At 35.9% G+C, this 15,373-nt stretch overlaps 1 protein-coding gene across 6 annotated transcripts in view; it reads right to left on the minus strand.

Annotated features, from left to right (window-relative positions):
- The window catches only part of CCSER2 (coiled-coil serine rich protein 2), a 202,995-nt gene that overhangs the window by 143,347 nt on the left and 44,275 nt on the right, over positions 1-15,373 (minus strand). For all 6 annotated transcript variants that reach the window (XM_030940763.1, XM_030940768.1, XM_030940766.1 and 3 more), the window contains 2 exons: positions 9,267-10,722; positions 7,921-8,117 (listed from right to left, as the gene is read on the minus strand). In XM_030940763.1, coding sequence (XP_030796623.1) covers positions 7,921-8,117; positions 9,267-10,683 — 1,614 coding nt within the window. In that variant the 5' untranslated portion in view covers positions 10,684-10,722. The remainder of the gene's footprint in view (positions 1-7,920; positions 8,118-9,266; positions 10,723-15,373) is intronic.

The following is a 15,373-nucleotide window of genomic DNA, read 5'->3' on the forward strand; positions in this document are numbered from 1 at the left end:
GGACTAAGAAACTCAATCAAAACCGCTCAACTACATGGAAACTGAACAACCTCCTCCTGAATGACTACTGGGTACATAATGAAATGAAGGCAGAAATAAAGATGTTCTTTGAAACCAATGAGAACAAAGATACAACAGACCAGAATCTCTGGGACACATTTAAAGCAGTGTGTAGAGGGAAATTTATAGCATTAAATGCTCACAAGAGAAAGCTGGAAAAATCTAAAACTGACACCCTAACATCACAATTAAAAGAACTAGAGAAGCAAGAGCAAACACATTCAAAAGCTAGCAGAAGGCAAGAAATAACTAAGATCAGAGCAGAAATGAAGGAGATAGAGACACAAAAAACCCTCCAAAAAATCAATGACTCCAGGAGTTGGTTTTTTGAAAAGATCAACAAAATTGATAGACCGCTAGCAAGACTAATAAAGAAGAAAAGAGAGAAGAATCAAATAGACGCAATAAAAAATGATAAAGGGGATATCGCCACCGACCCCACAGAAATACAAACTACCATCAGAGAATACTATAAACACCTCTATGCAAATCAACTAGAAAATCTAGAAGAAATGGATAATTTCCTGGACACTTACACTCTCCCAAGACTAAACCAGGAAGAAGTTGAATCCCTGAATAGACCAATAGCAGACTCTGAAACTGAGGAAATAATTAATAGCCTACCAACCAAAAAAAGTCCAGGACCAGATGGATTCACAGCTGAATTCTACCAGAGGTACAAGGAGGAGTTGGTACCATTCCTTCTGAAACTATTCCAATCAATAGAAAAAGAGGGAATCCTCCCTAACTCATTTTATGAGGCCAACATCATTCTGATACCAAAGCCTGGCAAAGACACAACAAAAAAAAGAGAATTTTAGACCAATATCCCTGATGAACATCGATGCAAAAATCCTCAATAAAATACTGGCAAACCAGATCCAGCAGCACATCAAAAAGCTTATCCACCATGATCAAGTGGGCTTCATCCCTAGGATGCAAGGCTGGTTCAACATACGCAAATCAATAAATGTAATCCAGCATATAAACAGAATCAAAGACAAAAACCACATGATTATCTCAATAGATGCAGAAAAGGCCTTTGACAAAATTCAACAGCCCTTCATGCTAAAAACGCTCAATAAACTAGGTATTGATGGAACGTATCTCAAAATAATAAGAGCTATTTATGACAAACCCACAGCCAATATCATACTGAATGGGCAAAAACTGGAAGCATTCCCTTTGAAAACTGGCACAAGACAAGGATGCCCTCTCTCACCACTCCTATTCAACATAGTGTTGGAAGTTCTGGCTAGGGCAATCAGGCAAGAGAAAGAAATCAAAGGTATTCAGTTAGGAAAAGAAGAAGTCAAATTGTCCCTGTTTGCAGATGACATGATTGTATATTTAGAAAACCAAATCATCTCAGCCCAAAGTCTCATTAAGCTGATAAGCAACTTCAGCAAAGTCTCAGAATACAAAATTAAACTGCAAAAATCACAAGCATTCTTATACACCAGTAACAGATAAGCAGAGAGCCAAATCATGAATGAACTTCCACTCAAAATTGCTTCAAAGAGAATAAAATACCTAGGAATCCAACTTACAAGGGATGTAAAGGACCTCTTCAAGGAGAACTATAAACCATTGCTCAGTGAAATAAAAGAGGACACAAACAAATGCATGAACATACCATTCTCATGGATAGGAAGAATCAGTATCATGAAAATGGCCATACTGCCCAAGGTAAGTTATAGATTCAATGCCATCCCCATTAAGCTACCAATGAGTTTCTTCACAGAATTGGAAAAAACTGCTTCAAAGTTCATATGGAACCAAAAAAAGAGCCCGCATTGCCAAGACAATCCTAAGTCAAAAGAACAAACCTGGAGGCATCACGCTACCTGACTTCAAACTATACTACAAGGCTACAGTAACCAAAACAGCATGGTACTGGTACCAAAACAGAGATATAGACCAATGGAACAGAACAGAGTCCTCAGAAATAATACCACACATCTACAGCCATCTGATCTTTGACAAACCTGACAAAAACAAGAAATGGGGAAAGGATTCCCTATTTAATAAATGGTGCTGGGAAAACTGGCTAGCCATAAGTAGAAAGCTGAAACTGGATCCTTTCCTTACTCCTTATACGAAAATGAATTTAAGATGGATTAGAGACTTAAATGTTAGACTTAATACATAAAAACCCTAGAAGAAAACCTAGGTAATACCATTCAGGACATAGGCATGGGCAAGGACTTCATGTCTGAAACACCAAAAGCAACGGCAACAAAAGCCAAAATTGACAAATGGGATCTAATTAAACTAAAGAGCTTCTGCACAGCAAAAGAAACTACCATCAGAGTGAAAAGGCAACCCACAGAACAGGAGAAAATTTTTGCAATCTACTCATCTGACAAAGGGCTAATATCCAGAACCTACAAAGAACTCAAACAAATTTACAAGAAAAAAACAACCCCATCAAAAAGTGGGCAAACGATATGAACAGACATTTCTCAAAAGAAGACATTCATACAGCCAACAGACACATGAAAAAATGCTCATCATCACTCGCCATCAGAGAAATGCAAATCAAAACCACAATGAGATACCATCTCACACCAGTTAGAATGGCAATCATTAAAAAGTCAGGAAACAACAGGTGCTGGAGAGGATGTGGAGAAACAGGAACACTTTTACACTGTTAGTGGGATTGTAAACTAGTTCAATCATTATGGAAAACAGTATGGCGATTCCTCAAGGATCTAGAACTAGATGTACCATATGACCCAGCCATCCCATTACTGGGTATATACCCAAAGGATTATAAATCATGCTGCTATAAAGATACATGCACACGTATGTTCATTGCGGCACTATTCACAATAGCAAAGACTTGGAATCAACCCAAATGTCCATCAGTGACAGACTGGATTAAGAAAATGTGGTACATATACACCAGGGAATACTATGCAGCCATAAAAAAGGATGAGTTTGTGTCCTTTGTAGGGACATGGATGCAGCTGGAAACCATCATTCTCAGCAAACTATCCCAAGAACAGAAAACCAAACAGCACATGTTCTCACTCATAGGTGGGAACTGAACAATGAGATCACTTGGACTCAGGAAGGGGAACATCACACACCAGGGCCTATTATGGGGAAGGGGGAGGGGGGAGGGGGAAGGTATTGCATTGGAAGTTATACCTGATGTAAATGACGAGTTGACGGGTGCTGACGAGTTGATGGGTGCAGCACACCAACATGGCACAAGTATACATATGTAACAAACCTGCACGTTGTGCACATGTACCCTAGAACTTAAAGTATAATAATAATAAAAAATTAATTAATTTAAAAAAATAAAAGTAGAAGGAAGCAAATAAAGATATAAACCAAAATCAATAAAAACAGAAAATAAGCACAATATAGAAAAATCAGCAAAGCCCAAATTTGGTTCTTGGAAATGAAGAAAAAGAAAGGAAACACCAATTACCAGTATCAGGAATGAAAAACAGACGTCCTTATAAGATCCTAAAGATGTTTTAAAAAGGATAATCCTCGTCAACTTTCACCAACAAATTACAAGTTTAGATGAAATGGACAAATTTTCAAAAACCAACATGAATATACATACAAATTTTAATATGCTAGTATCTAAAAATTAAAACTGTTACTAAAAACCTTCTCATAAAGAAAACTCCAGTTCCAGAAGGCTGAATTCTGGCAAATTCTTTTACATACCTAAGGAATAAGCACATTAGTTGTACACAAATTCTTTCAAAGGACAGAAAAATAAGAAAACACTTCTCAACTCATTATAAAGTCAGCATGATCTTGATCCAAAACATGGCAACATCATCAGAAAGAAAAACAAGAAAATTACACAGCAGAACAAACTTACTCATGAACATACATGCAAAAACATAGACTATTAGCAGAGCTGGGTATGGTGGCATGCACCTGTAGTCCCAGCTACTTGGGAGACTGTGCGGGGAGGATTACTTCAGCCCAGGAGTTCAAGGCCAGCCTGGACAATATAGCAAGACCCCATCTCTTTCCTAAAAATTAATTTTTAGGCCAGGCACAGTGGCTCATGCCAGTAATCCCACTATTTTGTGAGGCTGAGGCAGGCAGATCGCCTGAGGTCAGGAGTTCGAGACCAGCCTGGCCAACATGGTGAAACCCTGACTCTACTAAAAATACAAAATTTAGCCAGGCATGGTGGCAGGCACCTGTAATCCCAGCTACTTGGGAGGCTGAGGCGGAAGAAACGCTTGAACCTGGGAGGCAGAGGTTGCAGTGAGCCATGATCACACCATTGCACTCCAGCCTGGGTGACAAGAGCGAGACTTCATCTCAAAAAAAAAAAAAAATTAATTAATTAAAAAAATAATTTTAAAATTTAAAAATTAGAAAATCTAGTTTAACTACATTTGAAAAGATAATACATCATGACCAAGTGAATGTATTCTAAGAATGGAAAGGTAGTTTACTATTTGAAAATCAAGCCATGCAATCTAGCACACTAACACAAAAAAAATTTCATTATCTCAACAGATGTAGAGAAAGCATTTGGTAAAACTTAATATTCATTCCGACAAAAATTCAGCAAATAAAATAAAAGAGAGTTTCCATATTCTGATTAAACTCCCTCTCAGCTCCCAAAAACTTTAATGGTGAACTATTAAGGCTTTCTCTCTGAAATTCTATCACCATTTCAATTCAACATTATGTTGGTGGTCCTAACTCGTGTAATAGGGCAAGCGCTGGGGTGGTGAGGCAACTTTGCAAATGGTATGATTATATAGTGTATACACCAGTTCCAAAACCATCCACAGGCAAATTAATTACTGTAACTAGTAGATGAATTTATAAGGTTATTAGAAAAATCAACAAACAAAAATCAGGTTATTTGTATATACAACAAAAACTCATAAAATTATAAAAATGATACCACTTACAGTGTCAAAATCAAATATGTGTAACATTTTGCAGAAAAGTACAAAACATTAGCAAGAAGTATTTCTAAAGTCTGAAATTAATGGAGAACTATATCTCCATTATAAACATGTCAATTCTCTCCAAACTCATCTACAAATTCAATGCAATCCCATTCAAAACCCCTGCAGGTCCTTTCTGGAAATTGACAAGCTCATTCTAATATTTAATTGGAAATAAAAAAGACTAAGAAGAGCTATGGAAATCTTGGGAAAAAACAAAGCTGGAAGACTTACCCTACCAGGCAGCAAAATTTATTTTAAAGCTACAAAAATGAAAATAACATATAACTGACAAAATAAACAGAAATATTTGTCTATGCAATATTTATATATGCAGTCATTCATTTATGACAAAGATGACCCTGAAATACAGTGGGGGAAAGATGACTTTAAGATATATCACATATGTATAATCATCCATACACATACATCCATATTATCAAAATTCTCCGGTCTGTCTGCAGAAAAATTGTGCATTTTACTGTATGTAATTTAGACCTCTGCATAATACTGGTAGCATTTAAACAAATAAATAGCCAGGATTCTAGACTGGTGTTATGAAAAGCAGTCAGTCTACAAACTATTTGTTGGGATCCCTGACATGATTAGGAGATTGCACCAGAATGTATATGAACACACTGTTTCTTTCAAAAAGGAAGATTTACTAGAAAAACAATCTCAGCAGAAATGAACAGTGGGTGGAATTAAACTGTGTTAGAAGTGACACAGTTGATGTACATTCTAGTGAAAGCTCCTTATCTTTACCTGGACTGGAAGAAGCAGTGTTGCAGAGACCAAGAAAAGTGAGAATAAGCTAAAGGTCTTTGGGTGTTAAGTAAGAGATACTACTTTGAACCACTTTAGGGAAAAAAAAAAAAAAAAGAAACAAAAAAAAGCAAGACAATTTAAATAAAACTAGTAAGATGGCAGAGTAAATAAAGTCCAAGTATAACAATAAATGCAAACATAAAAGAATTAAACTCACTAGTCAAAAGAAAAAGACAAATTGAAAGTTTTAAAATAACAAACTATTTGCTATATATAAAAAAGACTGATAGTAACAGAAGGGAAAATACACAAATAAAACTGGTAAGGTATATTAATATTTGGAAAAAAAGAAGTCTGAAAACAAAAAGCATAATTAGAGACACAGAAGATCACTAAGTAATGATGGAAAGTCCAATTCACCAAAAAAAAAAAAAACAATCATTTTGAACAGGTACATGCCTAAAATTTATACAAAACAAAAAATTCACATAACTTCAGAGCAAAAATGGTAAATCCAACATCACTGTAGAAGAACTCAACACACTGTTCTCAACTTTTGCCATCAATTCTCTATCCTTTCTCAGACTTTATCTTCTTCTCCTTAGATCAGAAGAGAAAGACAGAAACACCATCTTGTTCCAAAGCACAGAATGAATGTTTTTGTTGCTTCCCATACCATATACATAAACCTACTGAACAAGGAGGAAACTCAGGGATCTTAAGGACTAACAGGCAATCCAGATGCATTCTGAAATATTTTAGAGAAAGCTATTATGGGATTAGTTACAGGAACAATGAACTGAAGATGGTTAGCCTCTAAAAACTGTCAGGTACTAAGTGGTTTATTGCTGCCATCTGCTGGACACCATGTTCATTTGCACTTCAATCATATTTGCCTTAAAACGCCTAGTAAGACAGCATGTAAGGTCTTAAAACTGTTCTCTTTTCTGAGCCTCCTTTATCTAATGAGGTGAAGACACTGTCTCTAAATTAAATGTTTGCATGCAAGGTGTTGATGGACGTTAAAAAAATGTTTGTGCAATTTAAGCCTCTGGTAACAACAGCTTAAGTAAAAGGTTTACAGGAGTATAGAAAATTACACTGCCTGAAATCCACTTGAAATTTAATATATCCACAAAGACTACCAATTTTCCCATACAACTACTGGAAAATAATTTTATATACTGAATAACTGCAATGAGTCACTTCAAACATACCAGTTACATTTTACCCATATGGCATATTATCCACATTACTTGCCATGTTTCTTAAAATTTGCACATATAAATTCATGGCAGGTCTTCTAACACTTGCTCATACCTGGTTCCCTTGCCTTCCAGGCACACACGACATTACACTTCCCAACCCTTTAGTACTTAGGTGGGACCACATGATTAGTTCTGGTCAACAGATCATGAATGGAAGTGCCAAGTGTTGCCTGCAGGCCAATGCAAGTAATTGTATGTGTGAGACCCTCTGGCACTCTCTTCCTCTGCCATAGTGACAAGAAGGGACCTCAAAAGATGGTCAAGCCCCCAAATCAAAGCAGTTTAGATCACTAAAGACAGCTGTCCTAGAGAGCTGTCCAGACCCACAACAGACTTTCTAAGAGTAAAAAAATATACTTGTATTATCCCGTTCAGAGTTGACACTTCAATGTTACCTCAGTATAGCATTGACCAAGGTTTCTCAACAGCAGCACTACTGCCATCTTAGGCTAGATAATTCATTGTGGTCTCTGTCTTGTGCACTGTGGGATGTTAAACAACATCCCTGGCATCTACCCACTAGATGCCAAGAAGTACTCATCAATATGACAACCAAAACCACCTCCAGTCATTGACCTCCCCCCCCATCTTTGAGAACCACTGGCATAGATTGACCTACTAATATAATATGCACATATGTATGATGAATATGTATGTACACATGTTGAGTATATTTATGTCAAATGTCATATATTTTCTATGCTTTATTTCACATTAGAGTCAGATATTTTATAGGCTCTTAACAAATATGAATTCCCATTTCTCAAAGCAGTAAAGTTAATTCATAAATTTTTTAAAAAATCAATCATATCACAAGTCTCTCTATAGTAGGGTAAACAAAATATTCCAAGAGTATATAAATCCATACATACTATGCTGTTCATTTCAGAGGACTCATAGCTCCCAACCGGATGGACATTTCCAATGGGTTCCAAGCCTTCTTCATCCCACATGTATGTTCCATCAGAGCTATCAGATGGAGATAGTTCAAACGAAGAACCAGCTCTGTAGTCTGTATCTGGTGAAACCAAATTATTCCCAGAAGTATGTTTTGTACATTCACTCCTGTCTTCAAGAGAAAAAAGGTTATTGATTCACAAAAATATAATTGTTTCTCATGTCCTAAAAATATAAGTGCTAATAATCTGGTATGTCATAGCAAAAAAGCTGGCTCAAAAAAAGCACTCATAACTGCAGCACTTTCTATAGCCTAAGCAATAAAACATCAAGAGGCAAAATCTTTAAAATAATCTACTGAAATATTTTCTAATAGACAAAAAGAAAATTCATTTAGTCATCTTTCACTTCTGTAATATTTCCAAAAATGTAAATAAACCTTCATATACCTATAATATTTCCCAAGATATTTAAACACTGGCCAGGAAACTCCTTTTCCTCTGTGTACACTATTTAACTTCATAGATTAAATAATGTAGGGTACTCATAATTGCCTCCCTAAAAGGAAATAAACTTGTACTGGTAGTCTCTTTTAGAAGACCTATAGACAATCAAGGGTTTGTACATGCATCTCTATGCATGATCTAGTCCCCTCAGTATACCACATGTCTATGTCTAATTCCTTTAGTTGTTCTTTATTCAGGTATATGGATGTACAAATACCAAATACATTTTCTCCAGCATTTAGTAACAGGATAATCAAACATAAGAGGAAATGTTTAACAGGTATTATTTCACTTTCTTCAGTTTAATAAATAAATAAACCTCTCTCAGGAAGTGCATCTACAAAAATTGCTAAACAAGAAAAATTTCCTAAGATAAAAAAATCCATCAGATTAGACATAACCTATATTATCTAATTTTCCCTTTGGTACAGCTTTACTCTCAACAAATAGCAATGAAATGCTACCCTAAGAGAAGAGATGGTTTGTTTAATGGCATACCATGCTGGTTGAGGTAAGTAGGGGAAAAGTCATTTAGAAGCACTGTCTATACTAAGCAGGAATAGGCTGTGTATAATAGCCAAAGAACAACAAATGTTATAATTAATAACAAATGTTATTAATATTGTCTTGGATAGGGTAAAAAATGGGGTATGGAAGTCACAGGAAAATAAATGTTGCCCCACCCCAATTTTGTCTAGATCCATCCCTCCGTGAAACTGATAGTATCTTGAAATCTATCTGAAGATAATCCTAAATATAAGTTCAGTTATATTACCTAAAAGAAAGCAAAAAAACTTAAGGTTAGTAATATTTACCAGAGACACTTATATCTATCCATTCATCAGTTTTACTGCAGACTTTTTCATTTTCCTTGGGGGAATCAAATATATCCTGTGGTGGCACATTTTCATCTTTCTCTTCTTTGAGAGACATTTCCTCTGGAGTTATTCTAGTTCTGTTGGAGTCTTCTATATCTATAAAATCATCACTAAAGTCTTCACTTAAATCATTCTTATCAGAAGATGACAAAGATGACAAGGAAATGTCATCCACATCATCACTCAGGTATCTAATTTTAGCATCATGTTTCACAGTCTGGTTGTTTTTTGTTCTATAACTTTCATTTTCAATCAGTTCTTGGTCCTTATTAGTAGCTCTGTCCTTAGCCAAAACTGTAGCATCTTCCTCTACACATGTGTCAGCAGGTGAATTTTTATTTCCATCAACTGTGATAGTCCCAGAAAATGGAGATCGGCTAGATTTCAGTAGAGAGGGATGAACCATTCTATAACCTAAAGTAGAAGTTACACCAGGGCCATTTGGTAAAGCCAACTTCTTTCCACCAGCAGCATAAGGCCTATTAAATCCATACCCCAAATGTTCATTCCCATTGAGTACTTCCGACTGCCGGGAATTTCTTGTTAGCATACTTGACCGTAGAGGCACTCTAATGGATAGCTGTTGATTCTGATAAGGCTTTGTAAGATCCACAGCTCTATTAAAGGAATGTGATCTGGTTATAGATGAAGGTGGAAGGAATGAATTCTGAATGGAATGTGAAAAACTCTGTGACCTTACCATTTTTTCACAATTAACAGATTTACTACTGTCTGGGGATTGAGCTAAGCTTTCTCCAGAACTGCTTCTGGTGGCAGAGGAGTTTGCTCTAGGCCTTTGCATGCTACCAGCCGACCGGTTTCCATAAAATCCATTCAACTGTGATTTTGGAGTATTGACCGAAGAATATGAAGTCCTTCCTAATAATGTGCCTTTGGTGAATTTACCCAAATTTGATGGTCCAGAAAAAGACTTTTGGTTTAACTCCTCTGTAGATGACACAAACATAGTGGATGGCTTTGCTAACTTTGATGTAAATAAAGAAACACTTTTCAAACCTCCCTTCATCCCACTTTTATCAAACATTCCTTGAGTAGGAACATGTTTTCCAGGATCAATTATTTTATCATGTGAATTTTGAGTATTGTTAGGCTCTTCAGCACCTTGTGCACAAGGTTGATATTTATTTGCTTTTCTCCAATTAAATGAATGAGATGATGGACAATCAGAGCCATTATTTTTGATGTAACTTTTGACATTACTATTCTTGGAAGTTCCTAATAAATTAACAGGTGTCCCATTTGGCATCGGCTGCAGTGTACTTCTTACAGATTTTGTTCCATACTTTGGCAACTTGGAACCCAAAAACGTCTTGATTTGTGTTTTTTCTTCCATGAGCTATAAGGTGCATTTGTTCTTAAAAGCTGACAGAATCTGTGAAGAGAAAAAAGAAGTACATTAAACATTCCTAAATAAGGACAATTACATGAATTATTACATAATATGATACTTACACTTTTATATGCAGAAAAGCCCAAAAGTTACTCATGATTCCTACAGAACTCCTGGCAAATACCGAATGCACTAATTAAATTAATAACTTTATGTTGGAAGAAAATAAAGAACATTTTTATAAACCTTTATAAACGTATGCTATGAATGACAGCAAAATTCAGAAATAATAAAATTAAACTACCAAATTTGACTATGTAAAAAATAATACTTTCAGAGTACTTCTTCCAATTTTCCAATTCAAGTAATCTTTTCATTTTGGGTAAAAGTCTCTCCTTTAAAAATAAGAACATACGGAAAACCACAGCCAGTGCACTCAGGCAAGAGAATGAAATAAAGGGCATTCAGAATGGAAAAGAAGAAGTCAAACTATCTCTGTTTGCCAATGATATGATTGTATATCTAGAAAATTCTACAAACTCCTCTAAAAGATTCCTAGATTTGATAAATCCAGTAAAGTCATAGGTTGCAAAATCAAAGTACATAAATCAGTAGCACATCAACAATGACTAAGCTGAGAATCAAGAACTCAATCCCTTTGCCCATAGCTGCAAAAAAATAAAACAAAATATCTAGGAGTACACTTAACCAAGGAAGTAAAAGATCTCTACAAGGAGAAATGCAAAACACTTCTGAAAGAAATCACAGACAACGCAAACGAATGGAAATACATCCCACACTCATGCATTAGAGGAATCCATATCATGAAAATGACCATGCTGCCCAAAGCAGTCTACAGATTCAATGCAATTTGTATCAAAATACCAATATCATTTTTCACAGAATTAGACAAAACAATCCTAAAATTCATATGGAACCAAAAAGCAATCTTAAACAAAAAACCAAATCTGAAGGCATCACATTACTCAACTTCGAATTATACTACAAGGCTACTATAGCAACAAAAACAGCATGGTACTAGTATAAAAGTACATTCATAGAGAAAAGGAACAGAGTAGAGAACCCAGAAATAAAGCCAAATACAATCAACTGATCTTTGACAAAGCATATATAACAAAAATTGGGAAAAGAACACCTTATTCAATAAATGTTGTCAGGAAAACTGGATAGCCACATGTAGAAGAATGAAATTGGATCCCTATCTCTTACCATATACAAAAATCAACCCAAGACGGATTTAAGACTTAAATCTAAGGCATGAAACTATAAAAATGCTAGAAGAAAACCGAGGAAAAACTCTTATGGATATCGGTCTAGGCAAAGAATTTATGACTAAGACACCAAAAGCAAATGCAACAAAAAAAAAAAATAAATGGGACCTAATTAACTAAAAAGCTTCTGCTCAGCAAAAAATAAACAGAGTAAACAGCCCACAGAATAGGAGAAAATATTTGCAAACTATTCATCTAACAAAAGATTAATATCCAGAATCTATAAGGAACTCCAATTAATCTGCAAGGAAAAAAATAATACCATCAAAAAGTGGACAAATGACATCAATAAACATTTTTCCAAAAGAAGGTATACAATGACCAAGAAACATGAAAAAAATGCTCAACATCACTAATCATCAGGGACACGCAAATTAAAACCACAATGAGGTATCACCTTATCCCAGCCAGAATGGCTATTAAAAAGTCAAAAAACAATAGATATTGGCATAGATGTGACCAAAAGGGAACATTTAGGTACTGCTAGTGGCAATGTAAATTAGTATCACCTCTATGGGAAACAGTATGGAGATTTCTCAAAGAACTAAATCTACCATTTGATCCAGCAATCACACCACTGGGTATCTACCCAAAGGAAAACTGTATAAAAATTTTTAAAAAAATTTTTTTAAATACCTGCATATGTATGTTTATCACAGCAAAATTCACAAATTGCCAGATGTGGAACCAACCTAAGTACCCACCAACCAATGAGTGAATTAAGAAAATACACTATGGAATACTACTCCGCCATAAAAAAGAATGAAATAATATCTTCTGAAGCAATGTGGATGGAGATGGAGGCCATTATTCTGAAGTAATTCAGGAATGAAAAACCAAATACCATATATTCTTACTTATAATTGGGAACTAAGTTATGGGTATGCAAAGGCATACAGAGAGGTAGAATGGATACTGGAGACTCAGAAGAGGGGATGATGTGAGAGATTTTTAAAAACTACACAATGTAGTAGGGTACAATGTACACTATTCGGGTGGCATGTGCACTAAAATCTCAGACTTCACCACTACACAATTCATTCATACAGCCAAAAATCACCTGTTCCCTTAAAGCCCGTGAAATAAAAGGTAATTAAAGAATATATTTTTTTAAAAAAATACATGATTTTATAAAAGCTAGAAGACATTTGAAAAACCTTAATTAATAAAGCCATGAGAAGTATGTAGGTGAAGAATATAATGGCATCAAACAATTCTTTTGGCATTAAGGGTTGAGTAATAAGCTGTCATTTTAGACAACTATCTCCAAAGAATTTCCATCTGGTAACATAAATACAAATGACAGTGCCAGGGTGAGAAGTGTAAAGATTTAATAAAGATCTATTATTTTATTTTATTTTATTATTTTATTTTATTTTTTTTCAGAGACAGGATCTTGCTCTGTCACCCAGGCTGGAGTGCAGTGGCATGAATGGCTCACTGCAGCCTCCCCCTCCCTGGCTCAAGTGATCCTTCCACCTTAGCTTCCCAAGTAGCTGGGACTAAAGGCACACAGCATCATACACAGCTAATTTTTTTAAAAAAATTTTTTGTAGAGACAGTTTCACTATATTCCCTAGGCTGGTCTCGAACTCCTACCCTCAAGTGATCCTCCTGCCTTGGCCTCAAGTGATCCTCCCACCTTGGCCTCCCAAAGTGCTGGGATCAGAGGCATAAGCCACCACGCAAAGCTTGTATTTATTTTAAATATAACACAAAACTACAAAAATGAAAAGGTTCAATACACACAAAAGAGCATAAAACTAGAACCACTAATGTCTTCTATTTGAGTAACTTTTTAATGAATCATGATATGTGATGAGATTATAAAGATGAGCCAGAAATATTAAAATGTTTGTCCTATTAACAAATATATGGTCACAATATGTTCACTGTAATTATATAAGAATTCTGTAAAAACACTAACAAGCGAAAATGCAACTTTAAAAATGCCTTAGGGATACTGATTTTTTAATATAGTATATGACACTGCATTTTTTTTTTAAGAGACATGGTCTTGCTCTGTCACCCAGCTAGAGTGCAATGGTGCAATCACAGATCACTGCAGCCTCGAACTCCTGGGCTCAAGTGATCTTCCTACCTCAGCCTTCCAAGCAGCTAGGACTGACTATAGGTGCACACCACCATGGCCAGCTAATTTATTTTTACTTTTTATAGAGGTGGAGGCCTTGCTATATTGCCCAGTCTGGTCTGGGATTCCTGGGCTCAAGCAATCCTCCCACCTTGGCTTCTCAAAGTGTTGAGATTACAGGCATGAGCCACTGCGCCCAGCTAAATTTTTAAAATTTTTGTTGTAATTGTTGTTGAGATGGAGTCTCTCTCTGTCACCCAGGCTGGAATACAGTGGCATGATCTCGGCTCACTGCAACCTCCACCTAATGGGTTCATTATTGAAGAATGAACTGCTTCAGAATTGAAGCAGCAATTCTCCTGCTTCAGCCTCCCGAGTAGCTGGGATTATAGACGCCTGCCATCACGCCAGGCTAATTTTTTCTATTTTTTAGTAGAGACAGGATTTCATCATGTTGGCCAGGCTGGTCTCAAACTCTTGACCTCAGGTGATCCACCCACCTCGGCCTCCCAGAATGCTGGGATTACAGGCACGAGCCACCGCATCAGACCAATTTTTTTTATTTTTAAAACAACTGATTCCAAGTCAACCCTGGCCTAAGAAGTAGGGTTCCTATCATACATGTTATTAATTATGTCAAAAGTAAATATTTAGAAAATCACACAAATGTTCAAGTATAGAATGGAAAAAGACTAAAGAACGTCCTGTTACCAACTAATAAAAGATATAAATATATAAATATATATATATTTGTGTGCACGTGAATTTTTAGCGGAAAACCCACCAGCTACATAGTGTAATACAAAAAACTATTTAAACTAAGAACCTATAAACTTTAAAAAGTGGTGGACAGAAAAAAATTCTGTATGGTACAGTATGACTAGCCTGATTACTGCCTGGAAGCAGTAGTGAGAAAGAAATGTGAACTAAAAACTTGAAAAGTTTAAGAAATACCTCTAGTTTGGAAAGAAAAATTTGATTTGTCATGCCCTAGAAAAGTTGAGGAAAAATATCCTGAGCACAGAGGCTTCAAAACCTAGGCAGAGGCATCACCAGATCTGCCAACTTCTAAGGCCCTATACTGAGTTGAGGGAAGGATCTGAAGCCCATAGAAAGGTACTATACCCTCAGCAGTATGAAATGAGACTGGTATAGGACATTTAACACAATCTAAGGAGATGGGAAAGCATAGGGCCACAGAAGGGCAAAAGCAAAGTACTGACCTAGGTATCCAAATTAAGCCTGAGCAAGACAAAAAGAAATGGCCATACAATCATATAAACAGTTTCCTATAACACAGAACAACCTA

The sequence above is a fragment of the Rhinopithecus roxellana genome, chromosome 11 (assembly GCF_007565055.1).
Source record: "Rhinopithecus roxellana isolate Shanxi Qingling chromosome 11, ASM756505v1, whole genome shotgun sequence".
NCBI classification, from domain to species: Eukaryota; Metazoa; Chordata; class Mammalia; order Primates; family Cercopithecidae; genus Rhinopithecus; species Rhinopithecus roxellana.